At 32.5% G+C, this 26,388-nt stretch overlaps 2 protein-coding genes across 2 annotated transcripts; both read right to left on the bottom strand.

Annotated features, from left to right (window-relative positions):
- Positions 1–229: 229 nt before the first annotated feature.
- LOC132745285 (uncharacterized) lies at positions 230–14,868 on the bottom strand. Its single transcript, XM_060734163.1, has 6 exons — positions 14,836–14,868; positions 12,053–12,253; positions 10,314–10,430; positions 9,183–9,338; positions 2,072–2,303; positions 230–1,872 (listed from the first exon to the last, which is right to left on the bottom strand). The coding sequence occupies exons 1-6, from the start codon at positions 14,866–14,868 to the stop codon at positions 1,715–1,717; spliced, it is 897 nt and encodes a 298-aa protein (XP_060590146.1). The 3' UTR covers positions 230–1,714.
- A 7,022-nt stretch (positions 14,869–21,890) lies between these two features.
- LOC132745284 (uncharacterized) lies at positions 21,891–24,151 on the bottom strand. The gene is made up of 2 exons (XM_060734162.1): positions 23,843–24,151; positions 21,891–22,770 (listed from the first exon to the last, which is right to left on the bottom strand). The coding sequence occupies exons 1-2, from the start codon at positions 24,033–24,035 to the stop codon at positions 22,136–22,138; spliced, it is 828 nt and encodes a 275-aa protein (XP_060590145.1). The 5' UTR covers positions 24,036–24,151; the 3' UTR covers positions 21,891–22,135.
- Between the last annotated feature and the right edge of the window lie 2,237 nt (positions 24,152–26,388).

Here is a 26,388-nt window from a genome sequence, read left to right as displayed (position 1 = left end):
CCAAACTGTTACCGCCATTAAATAGATCGTGTTTACCTTCTTCTTCACTATGTCTGGTATAAGTCATGTAGGCATTAACGTTTCAATTCTGTTTTTAATTGCGGGAGATTTTAATGGATTTATGCATTTCATCCATCATATGTTTGTGTAGTTTTGTCCTTTACAATTATCTGTATAAAGTATAACAAAAATGTTGATTGTGTTAAGTGTGTAAATGATTTTTTTTCTTCTTCAAGATAACAACAATAAAAATAATCCAACAAACAAACACACTTACAGATAAACGAAATTCCATGTGAGATTTATATTTTGTTCACATTATTCAAATAACAAAAGACAATGCATTAACTTGATAATTTTCTACATCAGAATAAATTTAAATACATGTATAGGAAACACATTTGATTTAAGTTTCAAGATATGTTTACACTGTTGATTTTACACGTTCTTATAATTATTTCAAACATTGAACACATAATAATAGAAACTTAAGGTTTTATTTTTTGTTATTTTATTTAATGACGCATAAAACATGCTTGGTCCGACATGCACGAATAATAAGATACCTTTAATGTTGCTCCATGTGCACATGTACATTATTGAATCATCAATATCATATATATATATAAATCATATATATCAAATAGTTTAAATATATAATTACGATTTGTAGTTTACACTTTATAATCATACAAACCTTTACCGAAAATTAAACTAAAGGTTTGATGATATGTAACAAATTGAAACAAACATGCTCATAGTTGAAAAAATTAATGAAACTCATTCAACTACGGATAACTACAGCACGGTCTTCATATCATTAAGGAATATAAGCATGATTACCATAGAATAGCCTTCATACATACATGTATTTCTTTAAAAAGCTAACAAACTTAAGATAATTTGGCACTGGAATTTCTTAAGTTGATTTAACACGGTTTCTGTCAAGGTTCCGCCTAATTCGTAGTTTAAATGGTTAAAAGCTATTCGTTGGTTTATAGAAATATATCAGTGAAATATAAAACTGATATTTTCACTGTTTGAAACAGTTAAATTATGAATTTGGTAATTTCACTGTTTTGAATTTAAGCCCCCCTACGTTGTTTCAGTGAAATACCTGCGTGCACAGAACTGGGTACCAACTTAATGACGTGACGTCGTAAATGACGTCACGTTGTATTATTATTTGGCGCGCTTTTCATAAAGTATTATGTTGAAATGTCTTCTTAAACGTTTCGTTGCATATAATAAAAAATGTTTAGTTTAGTGTTAGATCGAAATATGTTTAACCTCGTGAACATCGTGCGCCACTCGTGAAATATACCTTTTGGTGCTCACTTGGTGAAATATATTCCGATCTTACACTGAACTTTACAAATAGCCTCTATATCTTATGAAATGTTTATATAAAATTATCGAAAAAAAAAGGTTTTGTTTCCGGTTTTTGAAAAAAGATGCTCAGTTTGCCTTTATTTATTAACACGCTATTAAACAGAACAAGCTATTATGCTGCTTTTTAAGTAAGGTTTTAACCGTTTAGTTGCTTATAATCATACAAGCATGTTAGATTCGCTTTTTAGAATTCAATCGAAGCAGATACACTTTAAGCACTTTTTTCTTCTATGTAAACAAATAAAACATACTGTAACCCGTAGATAGCAGATTAAATTAAACAAAATATTTTAGTCTGAAGACAATTAAGTTTTTTAATTATTTAAATTTCTGGGCGTCGTTTCTTCTTTCTCCTTATAGGGGGCAGATGCCGTTGATGTAAGGTGACTGCATCACTAAGATGGTCCTCTCTATCGTCGCCGTCGTCTGTAATTTTGATTTCCGGTTTTTTAGTTGTCATCCATTGATGCGGATAATTAACTGAAATGATATGTTAATGTTTGTCTAAAAACGACCCGTCTGTTCTTATATAAAAGAAAAAAGAAAAAAACAAGGACAAGGAAGCACATGTTTTTCAAATACGTTTAAATAAAAAGTATGTGTTCAATAATCAATCAATCAACAAGTTAATCAATCGATTTATGAATCAATAAATCAATCAATCAATCAATAATATTACCTGAATTACTGGCTGTATCTGAAAATATGTCAACTCCTTTTGCTTGTTGATTAGCAAAACCCGACCAGTACTTTTCGACATCAGCGCGCGTGCGCAGAACGCCTTTTCGTTGTAAATCATCAGCTAATCGTGTAGCTTTACAATATTTGGAAACCGGCAGAGTTTTAAGATAACTTCGGTCGTGAATATATACATGTTTTGGTCCTCTATGGAGGCGCAACTTCTTCCTTTCCTGAAAATAATTAAAACGTCGAACAAACTGATATTAAGTCATGAAATTATTTAAATGAAAACAATTTTTCGATATTTAGATCTTACCTGTTTTGTTGATGGAGATGTAAGGAAATTTATCTCTGAATGTAGTTACATAAATATCTTAAAAAGTGTGCATGTGCGATTTGTCCATTAAAAGCCATTCCCTGAATTTTTCGAAATAGATGTTTCACTCAAGTGGTGGTATGGGAGACTGGTGCAAAATTTTCTTTAAAAAAAAAACCGAAACAACAATACATGTACTCCCCCCCCCCCCCGATTTTTAGCCAAGGTGTCGTCACTGGTATAAATGTTAACATACTGTTTTTGTCTCTTGTGTGGTATATGTATACTGGTATAAATGTGATCAAAAATTAGATGTTACAGTCACGTAGATTGTATGTTTAGACTGATATAAATGTCACCAAAACTGGGTGTTAAAATCACGGTTATTAGACTGGAATAAATGTGAATACACATAATATGTTACAGTCTTGTAGATTGTATGTATAGACTGGTAAAAATGTGACCACACATTAGATGTTACAGTCATGTAGATTGTATGTGTAGACTGGAATAAATGTGACTACACATTAAATGTTACAGTCATGTAGATTGTATGTGTAGAATGGTATAAATGTGACTACACATTAGATGTTACAGTCACGTAGATTGTATGTGTAGACTGGTATAAATGTGACTACATATTAGATGTTACAGTCATGTAGATTGTATGTGTAGACTGGAATAAATGTGACTACACATTAAATGTTACAGTCACGTAGATTGTATGTGTAGACTGGTATAAATGTGACCACACATTAGATGTTACAGTCTTGTAGATTGTATGTGTAGACTGGTATAAATGTGACCACACATTAGATGTTACAGTCACGTAGATTGTATGTGTAGACTGGTATAAATGTGACTACATATTAGATGTTACAGTCATGTAGATTGTATGTGTAGACTGGGTATAAATGTGACTACACATTAGATGTTACAGTCACGTAGATTGTATGTGTAGACTGGTATAAATGTGACTACACATTAAATGTTACAGTCACGTAGATTGTATGTGTAGACTGGTATAAATGTGACCACACATTAGATGTTACAGTCACGTAGATTGTATGTGTAGACTGGTATAAATGTGACTACACATTAGATGTTACAGTCACGTAGATTGTATGTGTAGACTGGTATAAATGTGACTACACATTAAATGTTACAGTCACGTAGATTGTATGTGTAGACTGGTATAAATGTGACCACACATTAGATGTTACAGTCACGTAGATTGTATGTGTAGACTGGTATAAATGTGACTACACATTAGATGTTACAGTCTTGTAGATTGTATGTGTAGACTGGTATAAATGTGACTACACATTAGATGTTACAGTCACGTAGATTGTATGTGTAGACTGGTATAAATGTGACTACACATTAGATGTTACAGTCATGTAGATTGTATGTGTAGACTGGTATAAATGTGACCACACATTAGATGTTACAGTCACGTAGATTGTATGTGTAGACTGGTATAAATGTGACTACACATTAAATGTTACAGTCACGTAGATTGTATGTGTAGACTGGTATAAATGTGACTACACATTAAATGTTACAGTCACGTAGATTGTATGTGTAGACTGGTATAAATGTGACTACACATTAAATGTTACAGTCACGTAGATTGTATGTGTAGACTGGTATAAATGTGACTACACATTAGATGTTACAGTCACGTAGATTGTATGTGTAGACTGGTATAAATGTGACTACACATTAGATGTTACAGTCACGTAGATTGTATATATAGACAGGTATAAATGTGACTACACATTAGATGTTACAGTCACGTAGATTGTATGTGTAGACTGGTATAAATGTGACTACACATTAGATGTTACAGTCACGTAGATTGTATGTGTAGACTGGTATAAATGTGACTACACATTAGATGTTACAGTCATGTAGATTGTATGTGTAGACCGGTATAAATGTGACCACACATTAGATGTTACAGTCACGTAGATTGTATGTGTAGACTGGTATAAATGTGACTACACATTAGATGTTACAGTCACGTAGATTGTATGTGTAGACTGGTATAAATGTGACTACACATTAGATGTTACAGTCACGTAGATTGTATGTGTAGACTGGTATAAATGTGACTACACATTAGATGTTACAGTCTTGTAGATTGTATGTGTAGACTGGTATAAATGTGACTACACATTAAATGTTACAGTCACGTAGATTGTATGTGTAGACTGGTATAAATGTGACTACACATTAGATGTTACAGTCATGTAGATTGTATGTGTAGACTGGTATAAATGTGACTACACATTAGATGTTACAGTCACGTAGATTGTATGTGTAGACTGGTATAAATGTGACCACACATTAGATGTTACAGTCACGTAGATTGTATGTGTAGACTGGCATAAATGTGACCACACATTAAATGTTACAGTCACGTAGATTGTATGTGTAGACTGGTATAAATGTGACTACACATTAGATGTTACAGTCTTGTAGATTGTATGTGTAGACTGGTATAAATGTGACTACACATTAGATGTTACAGTCACGTAGATTGTATGTGTAGACTGGAATAAATGTGACTACACATTAAATGTTACAGTCTTGTAGATTGTATGTGTAGACTGGTATAAATGTGACTACACATTAGATGTTACAGTCACGTAGATTGTATGTGTAGACTGGTATAAATGTGACTACACATTAGATGTTACAGTCACGTAGATTGTATGTGTAGACTGGTATAAATGTGACCACACATTAAATGTTACAGTCACGTAGATTGTATGTGTAGACTGGAATAAATGTGACTACACATTAAATGTTACAGTCTTGTAGATTGTATGTGTAGACTGGTATAAATGTGACTACACATTAGATGTTACAGTCACGTAGATTGTATGTGTAGACTGGTATAAATGTGACTACACATTAGATGTTACAGTCTTGTAGATTGTATGTGTAGACTGGTATAAATGTGACTACACATTAGATGTAACAGTCACGTAGATTGTATGTGTAGACTGGTATAAATGTGACTACACATTAAATGTTACAGTCACGTAGATTGTATGTGTAGACTGGTATAAATGTGACTACACATTAGATGTTACAGTCACGTAGATTGTATGTGTAGACTGGTATAAAAATGTGACTACACATTAAATGTTACAGTCACGTAGATTGTATGTGTAGACTGGTATAAATGTGACCACACATTAGATGTTACAGTCACGTAGATTGTATGTGTAGACTGGTATAAATGTGACCACACATTAAATGTTACAGTCCACGTAGATTGTATGTGTAGAAGGAATAAATGTGACTACACATTAAATGTTACAGTCTTGTAGATTGTATGTGTAGACTGGTATAAATGTGACCACACATTAGATGTTACAGTCACGTAGATTGTATGTGTAGACTGGAATAAATGTGACCACACATTAAATGTTACAGTCTTGTAGATTGTATGTGTAGACTGGTATAAATGTGACTACACATTAGATGTTACAGTCACGTAGATTGTATGTGTAGACTGGTATAAATGTGACTACACATTAGATGTTACAGTCACGTAGATTGTATGTGTAGACTGGTATAAATGTGACTACACATTAAATGTTACAGTCTTGTAGATTGTATGTGTAGACTGGTATAAATGTGACCACACATTAGATGTTACAGTCACGTAGATTGTATGTGTAGACTGGAATAAATGTGACCACACATTAAATGTAACAGTCTTGTAGATTGTATGTGTAGACTGGTATAAATGTGACTACACATTAGATGTTACAGTCACGTAGATTGTATGTGTAGACTGGTATAAATGTGACTACACATTAGATGTTACAGTCACGTAGATTGTATGTGTAGACTGGTATAAATGTGACCACACATTAAATGTTACAGTCACGTAGATTGTATGTGTAGACTGGCATAAATGTGACTACACATTAGATGTTACAGTCTTGTAGATTGTATGTGTAGACTGGTATAAATGTGACTTCACATTAGATGTTACAGTCACGTAGATTGTATGTGTAGACTGGTATAAATGTGACTACACATTAGATGTTACAGTCTTGTAGATTGTATGTGTAGACTGGTAAAAATGTGACTACACATTAGATGTTACAGTCACGTAGATTGTATGTGTAGACTGGTATAAATGTGACCACACATTAGATGTTACAGTCACGTAGATTGTATGTGTAGACTGGTATAAATGTGACCACACATTAGATGTTACAGTCACGTAGATTGTATGTGTAGACTGGCATAAATGTGACCACACATTAAATGTTACAGTCACGTAGATTGTATGTGTAGACTGGTATAAATGTGACTACACATTAGATGTTACAGTCTTGTAGATTGTATGTGTAGACTGGTATAAATGTGACTACACATTAGATGTTACAGTCATGTAGATTGTATGTGTAGACTGGAATAAATGTGACTACACATTAAATGTTACAGTCTTGTAGATTGTATGTGTAGACTGGTATAAATGTGACTACACATTAGATGTTACAGTCACGTAGATTGTATGTGTAGACTGGTATAAATGTGACTACACATTAGATGTTACAGTCACGTAGATTGTATGTGTAGACTGGTATAAATGTGACCACACATTAAATGTTACAGTCACGTAGATTGTATGTGTAGACTGGAATAAATGTGACTACACATTAAATGTTACAGTCTTGTAGATTGTATGTGTAGACTGGTATAAATGTGACTACACATTAGATGTTACAGTCACGTAGATTGTATGTGTAGACTGGTATAAATGTGACTACACATTAGATGTTACAGTCATGTAGATTGTATGTGTAGACTGGTATAAATGTGACTACACATTAGATGTTACAGTCACGTAGATTGTATGTGTAGACTGGTATAAATGTGACCACACATTAGATGTTACAGTCACGTAGATTGTATGTGTAGACTGGTATAAATGTGACTACACATTAAATGTTACAGTCATGTAGATTGTATGTGTAGACTGGTATAAATGTGACTACACATTAGATGTTACAGTCACGTAGATTGTATGTGTAGACTGGTATAAATGTGACTACACATTAGATGTTACAGTCACGTAGATTGTATGTGTAGACTGGAATAAATGTGACTACACATTAGATGTTACAGTCACGTAGATTGTATGTGTAGACTGGTATAAATGTGACTACACATTAGATGTTACAGTCACGTAGATTGTATGTGTAGACTGGTATAATGTGACTACACATTAGATGTTACAGTCACGTAGATTGTATGTGTAGACTGGTATAAATGTGACTACACATTAGATGTTACAGTCACGTAGATTGTATGTGTAGACTGGTATAAATGTGACTACACATTAGATGTTACAGTCACGTAGATTGTATGTGTAGACTGGTATAAATGTGACTACACATTAGATGTTACAGTCACGTAGATTGTATGTGTAGACTGGCATAAATGTGACTACACATTAAATGTTACTGTCACGTAGATTGTATGTGTAGACTGGTATAAATGTGACCACACATTAGATGTTACAGTCACGTAGATTGTATGTGTAGACTGGTATAAATGTGACCACACATTAGATGTTACAGTCACGTAGATTGTATGTGTAGAACTGGTATAAATGTGACTACACATTAAATGTTACAGTCACGTAGATTGTATGTGTAGACTGGTATAAATGTGACCACACATTAGATGTTACAGTCACGTAGATTGTATGTGTAGACTGGCATAAATGTGACCACACATTAAATGTTACAGTCACGTAGATTGTATGTGTAGACTGGTATAAATGTGACTACACATTAAATGTTACAGTCATGTAGATTGTATGTGTAGACTGGTATAAATGTGACTACACATTAAATGTTACAGTCACGTAGATTGTATGTGTAGACTGGTATAAATGTGACTTAAAATTAATTGTTACAGTCACGTAGATTGTATGTGTAGACTGGCATAAATGTGACTACACATTAAATGTTACAGTCACGTAGATTGTATGTGTAGACTGGTATAAATGTGACTACACATTAGATGTTACAGTCACGTAGATTGTATGTGTAGACTGGTATAAATGTGACTACACATTAAATGTTACAGTCACGTAGATTGTATGTGTAGACTGGTATAAATGTGACTACACATTAGATGTTACAGTCACGTAGATTGTATGTGTAGACTGGTATATAATGTGACTACACATTAGATGTTACAGTCACGTAGATTGTATGTGTAGACTGGTATAAATGTGACTACACATTAGATGTTACAGTCACGTAGATTGTATGTGTAGACTGGTATAAATGTGACCACACATTAGATGTTACAGTCATGTACATTGTATGTACAAACCGGAATAAATGTGACCAAAAATTAGATGTTACAGTCACGTAGATTGTATATATAGACAGGTATAAATGTGACCAAAAATTGGATGTTACAGTCACGTAGATTGTATATATAGACAGGTATAAATGTGACCAAAAATTGGATGTTACAGTCACGTAGATTGTATATATAGACAGGTATAAATGTGACCAAAAATTGGATGTTACAGTCACGTAGATTGTATGTGTAGACTGGCATAAATGTGACCACACATTAAATGTTACAGTCACGTAGATTGTATGTGTAGAATGGTATAAATGTGACCACAGATAAGATGTTTCAGTCACGTAGATTGTATATATAGACAGGTATAAATGTGACCACAGATAAGATGTTACAGTCACGTAGATTGTATATCTAGACTGGTATAACTTACCTCTTCTTCTTGTTCTTTAAGTCTTTCTTGAAGAATCTCATTGTATTTTCGCCTTTCGTCTCTCTGTTTTTCCACTTTTTCTTTCATACTGTTAACATACTTGTCAAATTTGTCTAGCTGTTCTTTCGCCACTGCGTCCATACGTATCTGCCGTGACTGCAAAGATAACGAGGATATTATCTATAAGAGTAATTGACTTTCTTCTCATGTCACTGTGAATGCATCTTTGTTTATTCAGTTCAAGAACTGTGACTATCAGAAGGCAGAACCATTAATCTTAACGATTCAGACTGTGTGGAACCATTTCACATTTTCGCAAAAACTAAGAAATGTACCGTTGTAAACATTAACCTCTCCCCACCCCATACCCTGACATTTTACAATTCTATCGTGACACGCAAATGTTTCATTTCAATCAACTTAGAAAAAATATATATTATTTAGTTACACCCTTAAATATATTCAAGTGAAAATGGAAAAGAAAATACTATGACTTAAACAATAGGCGTGTCAATGAAAAATGATCAAATTTTACTTTAAACTGTCTTTATTTTGGGTATGTGATAAATAGGATATTATATTCGCGTATGTTTATTACTGAATTCATGAACTCACTGAATAAAATTATCACACACCAGTGCGGTATTTGCGACGTCGCATGCATATGACCGTGCATTTATTTTGACGTGACGTCATCTGCGTGATACAATATTAGAATTGTAAAGATGCGCTAAATGTTACCGATACACTATATGCGCGTCAATGAAAAGTGATTCTTTTATCTGATAATTCTGTAGATTCAATATTAAAATTATTGAAATCGTTGAATAAAACCATTTCATGCTCGCAAGAGGCTCGCATCATAGGGCGTTATTGAACTCGTTCAATAATCAATTTAATATTGAACAAACGTTCATTCAATATCCTCTATTTTTATGCTAACCAAAGACACGTTTAAAGAATAGTCATTTCTTTCTATAGATATTTATTTTTCAATGAGTGGTTTAAAAATAAATATTTCACAAGTGGCGGTAGCTACAAGTGAAATATACTGGTTTTCATACCACGAAATGTAAATATATCCCGTATCACCAATTTATTTTATGTCGGGTTTGAATATTTTGAACATACCTCGTGTTTCGCACGACTTTCATGTTGCTCCTCCCAATCTGGTCGTTTAGTGACATTTTTTCTTCGTCTTTCTTTTTTCTGCTGTTTCGGTTTCTTTTTTATTTCTTCTAAGTTACTCTTTAAGTAAAAGAAAAGCACAATGGTAATATATTTGGGAAAGGAGAAATAATAATATATTGAGTACAAAGAGTTATGTATTATGTACAATGAGTAATACAATGGCACAAAATGGCGCAAAAATTGACACAAATATACATAGAAATGAGAGAATTAATACACACATACCACCAAATCGCCATATGCCAGTCCAATTACGGCACAGTGCCTAGCAGAACAGTCATGAAAGCAAATCCACCATCACAAAAATGATGGTTTCAGAACAACTTTTTATACAGTCACAAACTGCACTACACATTGAAATAGGCTCAACATTCGCATATATAGTTTGTTCTCTGTTATCATGTATTTTGCTATAGGGTAATATGTTTGGTATTGCCATGTATAGTTATACATATGGCACTAAACGTTATATAATATATAACACAGAGTACTGCACTGGTCCAAAGAACACGATCCTACATTTATCAACAAATATTTTAGATAAAGAGTTAAAATACTGGATATTTTTAAAGATATTGATACTGAAAGCCGATGTGTAACAAATCTGTTTCAAGATTTCAGACACTAAGCCCTATAATATCTATGGTATTATACCAAACAAAATAAGATCTTTTCTAAGTAAAACTTAAAAAATATCAGAAAGAAATTGCAACGATTATATGAGCCTTCACGATGTACTTGAAAACAGTATCAGTACAAGGGAGCTATTATTGAATGTTTCGGTTAAAAGATCGTAGCAGTTATGTACCCTTGTATAACATTCATAACATGTAACTGTCGATCATGTATCCAATCTTTGATAATCCTTTTGGATAATGAAATAATGATAATTTTTAATTGTAAACATAAGCGAACTATAAGTTTAGAATAAAACATGACTGTGTTTTAATTTCATTTAGACTAATATCACTAGTACTTTAAATTTAGGAAAATACCTGCGTCGAAAATAAAAACATTTGATACCACTTATATAAGTCTACTATAATATGATATTGCAACGAATTATAAGATGATAGCGCAAGTAAACGTCAGTAATTTGTTGTTTGGATTAAATTTTAAAATGACATAATTCATAAACTTACATGGAAATTATAGACGTCGTGACCTTTTTTATCAAACGAATACATTGTAACTGAATACCATTTTCAAGAGTACAAAGTCTTTGATTATCATTTGCTGTTACCTTCACAAGGTCTACTACATAAGCTTTCCTATCATGTTCTTTTTTTTGTTTTAACGATGTTGTTAAAAAAAACGAATTCATAATAATGAAAAGAAGAAATAGAGTATTTGATAGGTATAAGAGCATCGAAAGATAAAAATTCTATAAATAAATGCTTTTATCTAATATGCGTGTCGAAACACGATGTGCCAGTCTTGCGACGAACATTTGAAATATCTCTGGCACTATTTTCTGTTATGTGTTCCAAGTAAAAAATCAGTGTTAAAACTTTGGACTTTTGAACAACTAACGGATAGATCGCTTCATATCTAAAGTACTCTACAGGCAATATATATCGGGGTCGACTCCAGAACCCAGAACATTTTGATACATTATTGTGCGTAATATGAAAAACTTGAACGTTGTATGATTTTGATATGGTTTGTGATTTTATTACCTCTTCTCGTATTGGTGTCTGGTACAAACTAAGTAAGTTAGGAAAGCTTGAACTTGACTTTATTTTGATGCTGTGTCTACTTAGCCGGGATAACGGCTGGGTGTGTGAGCGGTAGTCAGAGCTATAACCACTCTGAATGGTCAGAGTGCTCGACATTCCGTCCCCATCAGTTTCATACTGACTTTCATCTTTATGGTGAACCTGGAACAAATATGACAACATTTCATGATTAAATTTAAATTTAAACTCGAAATTAAAGTTGAACGGCTGTTTATAAAAGTATAATATATAACTGCCTTACTGGCTTGCCATTCTTTAGTAGGTCTTAGATATTTTATCAAGATATAACAGAATATTTTAGATAGATAACGGACTGTCAAAACAAATATAAATAAATTCTGTTTATCCTTGATTTCAAAACTCGATACTATTCGTAAATAATATCAAAGCTGCATTCCTCCAGATATGCCAAACTATTTCAAGAAAATCAATCTTAAGAAAAATGTTCTAAGATTTTAAGAAACATAAAAATATTCACAATTCTTGGTTTTGCAGTATTTTTTCGCCATATTTCTACTGCGTGACTAACGCAATAACGGCCATTGTTGCATATTCTGGCTTTTTTGAGTACATTTTTTAGATTTTTAATCGCCGTTTGTAAAATACTTTCTTTTTTCATACTGAAATAATATTTTTTAAAATAGGGTACATTAAAAAAAATCATAAAAGAAATCAAAAAAGGGAAAGCCCCTTGGGTTTTTAGGGAAAAAGCGTTACTTTTTACCCTTTCATCCCAAAGCTATTTAGTTTAAAATTTTGGGTATGATGGGGGAAAAAAATGTAAAATTAAAAAGGTTTTGATAAATTGTAAATGCAGTTTTTGTTTTTTTGTTTGTTTTTGTTTTTTTTGTTTAAAAGCTGAAATTTTTTATTTTTAACATTGCTCTTTTCCATTCAACCCACAGAAAATTCTGTTATTTTTCGGAAACTTTAAAAATTTGGGGATACCCGTAATTAATACTAAAATTTATTTCTTTTTTCTATTCCCAGAACAGAAAAAAATGTTGCTCGGGGAAATTGGGAAAATAAAATGTCTTTGTGGAAATAAACGGACTTTAAAAAGAAAGCTTTTAAAAAATTAAAAAAAAGGTTTTTAAATGCAAAATGGATTTTTAAACTTTTTGAAATTTTTTTTGGGAATTTTTGTTTCTTGTCTGGACTTTAGGCCCAATCAGTGCCCGAAAATAAAACCCTACAGAAAAGACAATTTTTTTAAAATCGGGAAAAAAATTTCCCTCGTTGTAATGGTTTTTGGCCCTAAGTCCCCATATTTCGGGTGAAGAAGGACGCTGTATCAACCTGTTTTTCATTATATAGATGATAGATTTTTTTGTTTAAAGTTGAAACAGAAATTTAAAAAACCCCCGGCGCAGGGTTTTAAAAAAAAGCATTGAATTTAAAAAACGTTTTTTTACACAAATTTTGTAATAACACTTTAAAAATTGACGTATTTCGCTTTTTAAAAAAAATAGTTTTTAAGCGCGCAAATGTTGGGGGGTTACACTGAGGCCGTCTTTAAAAAATTTCCCCTTTTTAAAACAGTTTCGGGTTCTATTTTAAAATTTTGTGTAAATAAAATATTATATTCGGTGTTCAATACAAAAATTTTTTAAACTCGGGGGAATAAAAAAATTTTTATGCTCGCCAGAGGCTCGCATAATATGATTTTATTCAACTCATTCAATAAATTCAGTATTAAACTACACTCATTTAATATCCTCTATCTAATGCATTAGTTGAAATAAAAAAATATTGTAATAAAATCAAAGTGTTTTGTGAACCGTTGATCACGTTGCCATGGTGATCGGCGCTTTGCGAATATTGCTGTTCTCATGTTTTTCATCTTAGAAATATGTAACAAATAAATACTTTAGAAAATTATCAAATCATGATCATCATTGATGTGACTATTAATAATTATTTTATAGCCTTATCAACGAACTTTCCGGACAGTCCTCGTAAGTACATTCTTATACTACCCTTTCCTTCTAACCGATTACTTTTTAATCTGAGATCCCGAATTACGACTGAAATACATTTCCATTTATAATAGTCCCTATGCTACACTGTGTATCTATTCTTCGCTTCGAACTTCGCTTTACTTCACACTTACCTTTAAGCTTGTTGACAAAAACACATGAATAACTCGTAACGCACGTGCACTGTTTATTATGCATTTCCATGGTCGTATAAATTTACTAAAATATTCGCGACAAAAAACATTTTCAACTTTTTACAGAATCAATATTTAGCACACAATTATGATCCAGAATTCAGTGATTGGTGACAGTTCTTTTTCCGTAAACGGCGGCGTTTTAAAATAATGAAAAGACTTTATTTAGATAAACGCTCGTGCTCCATCTCTGATTAACCTGTTTTAGAATACCTTCCTCTCTTTGTAATGTATTCGCGTATATTCTATCAATAAAAACACATTACATTTATACAAGTCACATCAGATCAGTCATACAACAAAGCATTGTGGTAGACTATCGATTAGCAAGACCTTCTGGTGATTGCCTTTTTAAACCCACATCACAGACTGACGTTAAATCGTGAACATTTTCTATAATCTGACAGGAAATACAAACAATGCGGTCTATCAGCAAAACCCGTCTATACAAGAGCTTTAATATCTAAGATCGGATCGTTTCATTTCAATAACAGAGCAATTCCACTAATAAATCACTAGCATGAATAAAACAGTAATGTCATCGGTATACCTCCTGGGTGTCATACCGATAAATGTGTGACATTACGCTTAAAATGTTCGGCAAGTTTCGGTCATTTCCGTGTCTAAATGAAAACTCATTTTTTTTTTGTAAAGGAACATGTTGAAAAATTAGAAAAAAAATATATGTAAGATATTTGTTTGTTTCGGTGTAAGATCAAATTATATTTCACTCGTGAACACAGGCTAGTATCAATTATGATTTGATCTTACATGACAAACAATTTCGCAGATATTTCATTCCGTTTTTGAAATGTCTTAAATTAATCTTACTGATTTTTCTGTGTAACCTTCTGCGCTCTCATTTATGTCGCCATAATATAAATATTAAAGATAATTCAGTATACTATAGTAATCGATTTAAATTTTATTACAATTTAACGGGTTAAATTGTGATTCTATCGTGCATATGATGTTTACAATGGAATGTATATCCTGTTCATTTCATATGATATTATGCTTTTCATGTAAGAAATGCACGAAATGATAAATGGAACATCTAAAATCATGAATGGAACATCTGAAATGATGAAGGTACATATACAACGATGAATGAAACAACTGAAATGCAAATTTGAAACGATAAAAGAAACATGTGAAATGATGAATGTTATGTCTGAAATGACATTTGAAATGATGAATAAAACATCTAAAATGATGAAAGGAACATGTGAAATAAGTAAAGGCAAATCTACTACGATGACAGGAATTGGCGAATGTAATGTCTGAAGTGTCAGATGAAGTGATGAATAAAACATCTGAAATGATAAAAGGCACATCTGAAACGATAAAAGGAACATCTAAACTAGGGAATGGAACACACATCTGAAATAATAAAAAAGCACATCTGAAATAATAAAAGGCACATCAGAAACGATGAAAGGAGCATGTGAAATGATGAATGTAATGTCTGAAGTGACATGTGAAATGATGAATGGAACATCTAAATAATAAAGAGCACATCTTAAATGATGAATGAAACGTCTAAAGGTATTCAGCGTGACAACTTATGTCACGGTTTCATACTGTTTCACTAAGGGGGGGAAAGGGTGTGTGTGGCCGGATAGCTCGTCTGTATGGCGGCGGAAGGTATTCCCGAGGGTTCGGGTTCTAGTCCCGGTTTCGGTGCAACATTTTTTTTCAAAATCATTTTAGTTATTTTAGCTACAAATGGTCTTTATATATGGTTTAGATTTTACGATATAGATATCAATTTTAATCTATACTACTTATGCAGCAAAATTACTTTTTTGTATCTTTTTTCAGTGTTTATCTGATTTAGGTTCTATGATAGGTCCTATGTGTCGAAGCTTATTGAAAGAAAAAACTCATGATGTCATTACCTCTAAATATGTGATTAACGCATGGCAGTACTCTAATAGTTTCATTCAGTATAAACTAAAATTGTAATAAAATTAAACACACATCTGGAAACAAAATTTAATTAAAATTTCAATTAAGAAATACTTACGTAATAATCATAAAGCTGATATTTCCATGATAATATTTTTTAAACTAATTTCTAACTCTCCCACATATGTGCGATATGAATTCAACTTTTGTCTTCCAATAATCCAAAAGTGTGTGCAAAACATGCCGTTCTACATGTACATGTAATTAGAGTTTATAGCGGTTGACTTAAGATTAAAAGGCCTGCGTTTAAGCGAAATAAAAGCGGATTAATACAATCTTTAATATTTTCTTTTTCTTAAGAGGTCACAAGTATTTATTAAACATTAAAGAACAATATGGTATAAAATTACAGAATATCCTATAAATGTACAATGGATTGATTACGGTCAATTTGTCGCAATGAAATCTCAGTTGTAACGGAATACTGCAAAGTTTACGGCAAATTAATTTTAATTATGTCTAATAGAATAAAATCAAGACTAAAGTCATAGACCAGATAATTGTGTGAACAAAACGTTTTCAAAGAGTTGACAGTCCGTTAAAACGAGCGTAAATTTATCATGTAAGTTTAATGCGCTGATAATCTAACTTAAAATACTTTGAGTCGTTGAGTAAAGTAAAGTAAAGTAAAGTAAAGTAAAGTAAAGAAAATAAAGTAAAGTAAAGTAAAGTAAAGTAAAGTAAAGTAAAATAAGGTAAGGTAAGGCAAGGTAAGGTAATGACCCGGTCACATATTCACGGATAACGCCACGGAAGAGCTACGGTCTAATCGTTCACGGATTACTACGGAAATTTGAAATTCCGTTGTCCGCTACGGTTCCGGTACGGAAACACAACGGTATGAGTACGTTAACTAATCTTATTATCACATAAGGGCCAGCGTCCGAGGCTTAGGAGACACTACGTTTCATGTTCACATATATTCCAATTTCACGATCCAATGTTTTGTAAAATATGAAACCTTAAATGTTATTCTATTACTAATGCATTGTAGTACAATATTAATATATTTTATACCTCTATGCATGTCATCAAGCAGCTCGATACTGCCTCCGCATTCTGCGCCATATCAATATACAGTTACAGTCAGTTAATGGCAAATATCTTTTTTTTTGAATGTTCATGATGATGTTCGCAACATGAAAAGGCAAAAATGTCTGTTTTTAACAAAAAGATAGTATTTATACCCTTGAAAAAGTACATGATACTTTATTTATCGTACTAAACAGTGGTGGACCGTACCATTCCGTGCCGTTTTGTGTTGCAACGCAATAAACCGTATAAGACCGTGCTAATCCCTGCCTCCCCGTAGTACAACGTATTACAATCGTGCCATTCCGTGACAATGCCGTATAAATCCGTATTAAAACCGTAGCTAATACGTAGGTTAACCGTACAAATACGTAGTTCTCCGTATTAAACCGTAGAAATCCTTGACAAGTTGGGGCCAACGAATCAGTACGGACTAGTACGGTTTTCGTACGGACCAGTACTTATCAGTACGGTTTAATACGGACTTGAAGGGATACGTTACGATTGATTTTTCCGTAGCAAATGTTTGTGCATGTTCAAAAATTGTCAAGGATCGCTACGGATATACAAGGACTACTACGATTGATTACGGCTACACTACGGAGAGCTACTGACCAGTACGGGTAGCTACGGACGATGCCGGACTTAATCCGTGGCTCTTCCGTGGTCGTATTCCGTGAATATGTGACCGGGGTATAAATTAAAGTAAAATAGAGTGTAGCGGATGATAGAGTACTCACTCACTCACTCACTCACTCACTCACTCACTCACTCACTCACTCATATACAATGTAATTGAAATATTTCACATGAAAATGATCTTATGTTGACATAAATAATGAATATAATTTGTTTGTCTTTTTTATACAAGTAATAAACAATGATTTTAATTTTTTTGCATCTTTTTAATGTCAACATAAGATCATTTTCATCTGAAATATTTCTATTACATTGTACATTGTATATTAAAGTTTCACACAATTTATTACATTTTCCGTCTATGTATAACTCTTTCAGTATTTATATACAAAATGATTCTTATTATTAATTTATGATTTCATTTAAACATTATTAGTATACAGAAAAAAAACAAACAAATAAATAATAAAAAGAAAAAGAAAAAAACAAGAAGAAAAAAAATATTGACAAAAGTAAAATAAGCCCATATTCTATACCGACAGCTTATTCGCCAGCAGTTTAGAACCGTCCACCAGAAGGCGAGAGTCGAGTCGACAATGCGATAACGCGATGACGACAATGCGATGACGACAGTGCGACAATGCGACAGTGCGACAATGCGATGACGACAATATCGCTCTGTCGTCATCGTACTATCGCGTTATCGCATTGTCGCCATCGCACTGTCGCATTGTCGTCATCGCACTGTCGCATTGTCGTTATCGCACTGTCGTATTGTCGTCATCGCACTGTCGCACTCTCGCATTGTCGCCTTCTGTATTTTAACGTATAACCACGATGGCCCTAACGGTATTCCGTAGAAATATTATTACCTGAACCACCTGTTGTTTTAGTTTTCTGCCCAAACGCACATCACAGAAACTCACGCCGTATAGATACCATGATGTTTTACCTTATTAACATGTACGTAATTATTTTTCCCTTTCATTGTAAGATTGAAATACCGACTCAACGATCATTTTTCATAAGTAACGCGGCAATGAGTATAACGCAACTGTTTTATTTGAAAAAAGAAGAAACAAACGGGGGTTAAGATTAAAAAAATGGGTTTAAAAAGATGGTAAATAAAATAAAACTAGATAAATAAAGGATGTAACTCTACTACAAAGAAATCAACAATTTTTCTGTCTATTTCACGCCTTTTCGTAGTTTCTGTATATCTTATCTCTGATATCTTAGACTTTTTTGACCTCATAAAGTCATAATTTCGTCATGTTAAAACATAAATCCACACGTATTTTAGATGAATACATTTCTTTTTGAAAATCCGACTTTAATGTTGAAGTATAATCATGTACTTAAAATTTATATGTACATTTTACTTATAGATTAAGAAATGGCGGGTTTAGCTGAAATTGTCGTTCGTGTATGACACACATGCAATACGCTATGTTTTGACTACAAAGTCAATCTAGCTACAAATAAATCCGATATATTGTAGACGTATTATTTTATTGTCTTTCAGATATGATTAACAAAAAACATGTTCTTAATTAAGATATAACTTCAAACTACACGTTGTTCAAGAAATATCGATAAACACAATTAAATCTCAACCATATTGATGGCAGCTTTTGACTATAACCAACATGTTCGATTGTTTATATTGTAGTACACATTTCACTTTTCTTCAGGAATACCCATGTTCCAAAAGGTTTGTGAGTTAATATCGATGTTGTTGTAAATTTTAATGTTTTGATTAGACAAATTTTCTCCACTCGTTCTATAATAATGATTGGCGTCCGCGCCGAAGCGCGGCGCCCCTTTATGGAATGAAATCAGATTTTGTGAAAGGGCGATAGCAACTTCTCGAGCCTTTTAGTCGGTAATAATAAAAGCCGATCATTCCGATCGGTATGAGGGTGCTTGATTATTATTAATTAAAAATGAAATGTCGCGATATGTACAATTAATAGCGAACTGGAGAATTTCGCAATGCAAACATTTTCAACAATCGCAACTACTCGGCCCTTTCCGTAAGTCTTCGGATAAGGACCTCGAACACAATAGTATGAATACACAGAACGGATGCGGTATTCCGGTCTAACTTACGCTAAGAAACTGAACATGTAAACAAATAGTAATTTAATGCTGGGAGTTTTTGACAAGTTTGTTTCCAATATATGTAGTAAAAGTTCACCTAAAATAAGTGAATTCATAGGTACAATAGCAAACAATACATTATTTATATATTTATTATTATGGCTGAAGAAACCGAAAGTACAAAAAACCAACCTGTTTACATTTAGTCGGATTTGTTTAAAATTGAACATCAGTGGGCATATTTAAATTACAAATTGTTGTCAGACATATTTTCAAGCAGAAGAGTACCGGAAAAGACATTAGATTTCAAATATATGAATTCGTTTTATATTATCTCTGTTTCTGTTTACATCTGTAAATCACGTTGTAGAACTACTTTCAATCCGTATTGTTTCCGAGGTTATTATAGATAATAGCCGAGGCAGTTCCGAGTGACATTTTCAAATGAAATAACCTTTTCTCTTCAGTTTTTTTTTTATTTATCATTTTGTAGTACATAGAATGATAAGTTGATGACCTAAATGTCTACTGTCTACCTAAACATTCCGAAAATCTATTTATAGAAGGATGTACTCCTATCGTTAATTCCCGGTCTCTCCCGGTCTATTTTGACCGATATTTACTAGTGACCGGCGAATAGAAGGGGGCAGGGGACATATTCGAATGATGGCCCCGGTCAAATTTTTTCATAACTAAGACATGGTGTTTTGAAGGTACTGATAACTTCTGATATTTCTCTGTCATTGTAATTCTTTCTTGTTTGTGTGTAGGAAATGAGAAGTATTTTTGGGTTTTTACCCGAAACTAAGCATTTTGGTAGCTTTATATGTATTTCTGACTCTCCGAATGGAGGTGAAAAAGTTAAAAATCAAGCTTTGACAGTTGGCGCCAAACAAGTAAGAAATTTTAGATAAATTTTGTGAAAAATCTAAACGTATGACAGACACTTTATTGGTCATTTCTGAAAATGCCATAGCTTGCACTGCGTGTTACTGATATTTTTTAAGGAATCGGGCGGATTCTGGAGTATGCTGCACCTTCATGAAGATTGCCCATATTGGTATATTTTCGGTGTGATTTTGGCTGGGTGGGGGTAAATATAAATTGCTGTCAGTCATTTTTTGAAGGAGCAATGCATGCAAACTATTATTTTCTTCAATGTATGTCATACATCATTGAATAATGCTGTGCAACTGGTTATCTGCCTGTGAACCAGATTTTGAAATATTTGGAATTGTGTTTCTGGTCACACTGAAATACAAAATTGTTCATTTTTAGGTCCCCTGCCCCCGAATCACACGTTTATTGTCCGGTCTCTCCCGGTTTTGGAGTAGATGTTTGATATCGTTTCAGAAAAGAACCAATTTTTTACAGATAAATAAGCTTTTTTCCAAAATAAATGTTTGTCACTTAGTTTGTAACTCTATATGAGATAAAAACAATAAATATGTACAATAATTGAGCAAAAAGGTACATTTTTATGGTATTAATATGACACTATCAACTTTGAAACATTTTATTTAATTTGTTATTCGTGTTTAGTAAAGATGCCGAGGAATTTTTCAAAGTTACAAATTAGATTTTATGAATTTTACAATGGATTGATATTTTAAAAAATGATAAAGAAAAATACAAATGTACATGTACATGGTTTAAAAATAAACAATATTATATATTGAAAGATTAACCATAATTTACTGACTTTTTCCAGTTAAGTTTTGACTTATAATCGTCGGTCAATATGACAATTGAATTCTTAAAATTTATTTTACAATTTTAATAAAAAAAGAGTAGTAAACGTAAAAAACTCAGTATTAAAATAGCACATAAAACACAAAAAAGAGAGGAAAACAATATTCATAAAATCTGTATTTTTTATAATAAAATAGATATTACAATTATTGTATAATAAACAACATGCTCAACATGATCAACATGGTAATATAACCAGTGTCATATTTTTACTAAGTGTGAACAGATACCTTAAGAGGGGGTCTTCGCTAATAGCGAATAGCGATAACATAATAAGGGACACTTTCTGCATTTCTTGCTTGGACGCCCTTTGATGCTTTGCATTAATGCTTTTCTTGTAATATATATAGAACTTATTTAGAGCAGACGACACATGTAAGTTCGCGTCCGTTCACATATGGTGGACATCGTAACGATCCACAGCGCGCTTCAACAAAATAAAATAGTTTTCCATTTTCATCAGCACTACCACCATTTATGATCTCTGGTTTTGCGTCAAGACAAACAAATTCAGATGATGCTTCGTGACTGTAATGACCACTCGATAGGTAACCTTCATATTCCAATGTCCATCCATCATAGCATTTATTCCGGCCTGGGATCATTAGAATGCTTGCCCTGTTCGTACGACATACACAACATGGAACGTTATGATCTGCCACTCCTTTTCCGAAGAAATTATTCATATTTCTACCATACAATTCATATTCTGCTCCATAGACAGTGCTTGCAGTCTGCTCAGCGTCTTCGTATACATTCCACAACGGTTGTTCCGGTAGACATAAATAGTTGGCGGAAGCTCCTTTATTATTAAAGTGGGAACCACCAGCGTAACCTTTGTAAACCAACTCTGTTCCATTTTCTGGACATTGTGTTCTTCCCCAACGCACGTACGTATTTCCCGATCGAAGAACTGAAGTAGCTGTTTCAACTTCTTTTATCTTTTCCTCAATGTTTGCCAGCAATAACTTCTCCTGCCTGCTTCCGTCTGGAAACATTTAATATTTTAATTTTTGTTTTCTTTTAAAGATATACTATGCTCAAATTTGATTTTTAAAGATATTGATAATTGCTACAAAGTCTCTTTGTATGTATAAAATAAACAGGTTTCGGCTTAATTTAAAGTAGATATGTTATGTTTTGAACTCTACACACTACAGGTGGTCACAATATGAATATATAGTGTCATTAAAAAAAACTGGCAGTTTTCTTTAAAGAAAATACCAACTTTAATTGACCCGTAATAAGGAATGCTGCTTCCCATACATAGTTTCTTCATTATTTAATTCAAATTTAACATATTCAGTAAGAATTTCATTGATTTCAATACATTTCTAAGATAAAAATATTTTACACAAAGATGAGCATAGTATATCTTTAAGTTTTTAAGGAATTATTTTTGTTAATCGTGTGTTTGACATTTAAAAGTTATTCTTGAATTTTGTGAGACTATATCATTCAGATGCAGTTTAGTAGTAAAAGTCATAGGTACAGTCATAATACATGTAGATTAAACACAAAATGATAAATCATGTACGTTTATATATTCATATTATACACACACTAGGACAATCTTTTGAATGCCAAAAGTACCACAGTTATGATACTCAACATTTCGAAAACACTACGTGACAATTGACAAAAATAGTTTTATTGAAAGATTTACCATGCTCATCATTGATTAAAATTTATTCACGGAACTTTATTGAAATGTATGAAATTCTTTCTGAATATGTCTCCATATAATAAAATGATGAATAAACTATGCATGGGAAGTAAAGTAAAGTCAAGTTGGTCACGCCAATACTGGTTGCGGACTTGAAAGTAATTAATTAAATTTTTTTTAGTTCTGTTATGATATTTTAATAGAGCAAAATGCCATAAGGAGGAACAAAACGCAACAACGTTTTTGCGCACGAGTTTAAGTAGGTAAATCAAAAGTCAAAAAAAAAAAAAAAAAAAAAAAAAAAAAAAAATAATAATAACAAGGATATCCAATCTAGAAATTATAATTAAAAATAACAAACTTATTATGAGTGATATATATGCCGGTTTCTTACCTGTTTGTTTTGATAACGTTGTCTTTATCTCCTCTAAAGCAATCTTAGTATTTCTCTGTTCTATTTCCAACATGACCATTTTCTGTAACATTTTATGATCATAGTCAAATCTTGAAGTACAAACCGGCTCTTCCTGGCTTGCCAAAAGTGTCCTTCCAAACAATACAAGTCCAAACACAAAACATAAAATCATCTTTACTTTTATATAATTATATAAAGAGAGTCTATTGTTATGAAAGTATATAGTTGCTAAGTATTTATTCAGTAAGTATGAAATGATTCGGCCTTTATAAGCATTTATATTTAACAATAAAGATAATAAATATTCATAGAGAATCATTTAGTGATTATTTTGCCAACACTGAAATATAAAACGCCTATTTATTATCAGAATAGAATTATGTATCGTGATGGAATGTGCGTGGGGTGATTGCTAAGTTCGTGTAATCGCTTAGTTATATAAACCCCGGATTAAAAAAAAAAAAACATCGCGAAATACGTTCGACTGTGTGAAATAACAGCGTGTTCATGTCACCATACAGTGATTGATAATGTCGGTCAAAGCACAGGTGGCAGTATCATTGTTTGGACACCCCACCCCTATCTGCCCCTGGACCCCTACTACAACCCTGAAAAAAAATAATTCAACATTCTAAGGCTTCCTATAAGGTACCAAATACAAAACCATCGATGAAATTAAATAATAATAAAAAAACTCCACTATCAAAATTATAGTTATAGAAAGGTGAAAAGCCTACTAACAATATTCAAACGGAAATGGCCAATCGGCTCGAACTCGTCGAGGCTGAAAACACTACATTGCGAAAAAGGGTCACTCAACTGGAAAATGATGCGGATCGTGCCCAGCAATATAGCCGACGCAACTGTCTGCGTGTATCAGGCCTGCCAGAAAAACCGGGAGAAAATACCGATTCACTTATACTGGACATGGCAAATACTATTGGCTCGAATCTTGCCTTAGACGAAATTGATCGAAGTCACAGGGTTGGAACACCGAAGGCCCATGAAACACGTCCTAGAGACATTATTGTTAAATTCGTCTCATATAGAGCTCGACAAAAACTTTACTCTAAAAGAGCTTCACTTAAATCAAAAGGGTATAAGAATTCCTATATTAATGAAGATCTTACAAAAAAGCGAAGCTCACTACTCTTCGAAGCACGACAGCTGGTCAAGCATAAGTCGATACTTAGCACGTGGTCTTCTGATGGTACTATCCTGGCTAAAGATAAATTCAATCAAGTGCACGTGATAAACTCAGAAGAGGATCTAGCGCACATTAAGACACATACATATGCAGAAGTGGTTCTAACCTCGGGAACTTCTGGCAGTTAATAATGTAACTCATATTATGAGAGTTCATTAAGACAACATTCATGTATATACTAAAATACTCATTGATATGCTACTTTAATAACTGTTATTTGTCATACAATTTACATTCAGTGATTAGAACATGATATAACAGTCGTTGTTGTTGTTTTATTGCATGTAGTAATATTGAGAAATGTGAAGACTGTTATATGTGCTACATTGTTATATGAATTATATAACCTTATTTCATACGATTTACGGTCTATAACATCTGTGATCTACTGTAATACTTTAGTGTTAGTAGTTTGTATTGAATCATAACATACTTTTTCGACCTACTTATTGTAGGCAAATAACTTAAACGGGAAAACTTTAACAATTTAACGGTACTTATGATTTGACTGATCACATATCACGGTTTTTTTCGTTTCTTAATGTATCGGACTGTTATATATATCTTCATGATCTAAATTCTTGCTCTTCGCGCGTAATAATTTATGACATTATGTCTGTAAAACATTCCACAAAGTAATTGATATATTATCTTAGTAGAACAATTTTATTTATTATTATCTGTAACAAATACATTGTATACCTATACCATTAACATTACCAGGTCTCGCTTCTCTTTTTTAAAAATCTAATAAATTATGATAGATAGTTGATTATTAAATCTTATCAAATTAAAATAAATATTGTATATCTCTATCATCAAGTACTACCGCGGCTTCAGATAGTCGAATATGCCCGTTGTTGTGTTTTCATGCGTTATTTGACATGTTGACATCAACGTTATAATAATTATAATACTCAAGTAATATCAATCTCTCTTTTTATAATAATTAAAGTGCATAGTATATAATTGATCGATATTTAATAGTTCAATGAAGAATAGTCATTAAGTTTATCAGAATTGGCACTCGCCTAAGTTAAATTGTATAAACTTATTTAAAGAGATGTTTTATTACTGAAAATACTTTTGTTTTCCATAGTATGCTATTTCTGTTTATGTTCTTGTATAATTAATACACTTGTAATTTTACCTTGGTAGCCGATATATACCTGCATTACTTTGAATGTATATTAACTATGATTGTAAGTATAATTAATGTGTAAATATTTATGTGCTTATAGGTCATTTTGCGTTTATACTAGAACAAATGTACTACTGACAAATTATGGACTTCTTTGCTGATATTAATGCGTTTATC

Source organism: Ruditapes philippinarum, unplaced genomic scaffold, assembly GCF_026571515.1.
Source record: "Ruditapes philippinarum isolate M1 unplaced genomic scaffold, ASM2657151v2 ctg4552_1_1_1_1, whole genome shotgun sequence".
NCBI lineage: Eukaryota > Metazoa > Mollusca > Bivalvia > Venerida > Veneridae > Ruditapes > Ruditapes philippinarum.
This window is presented reverse-complemented; position numbering and strand designations above follow the sequence as displayed.

What these genes read in the sequence shown, in the direction of transcription:
- LOC132745285 (XM_060734163.1), bottom strand. Translation starts at nt 14,868, where the DNA reads ATGTCACACATTTATCGGTATGACACCCAGGAG. An exon ending in ATCGGTATGACACCCAGGAG is followed by an intron (nt 12,254 to 14,835) that starts GTATACCGATGA and finishes TATTTGTTCCAG; the next exon opens with GTTCACCATAAAGATGAAAG. An exon ending in AGACACCAATACGAGAAGAG is followed by an intron (nt 10,431 to 12,052) that starts GTAATAAAATCA and finishes TTTTACTTAAAG; the next exon opens with AGTAACTTAGAAGAAATAAA.
- LOC132745284 (XM_060734162.1), bottom strand. Translation starts at nt 24,035, where the DNA reads ATGATTTTATGTTTTGTGTTTGGACTTGTATTGTTTGGAAGGACACTT. An exon ending in AACGTTATCAAAACAAACAG is followed by an intron (nt 22,771 to 23,842) that starts GTAAGAAACCGG and finishes AAATGTTTCCAG; the next exon opens with ACGGAAGCAGGCAGGAGAAG.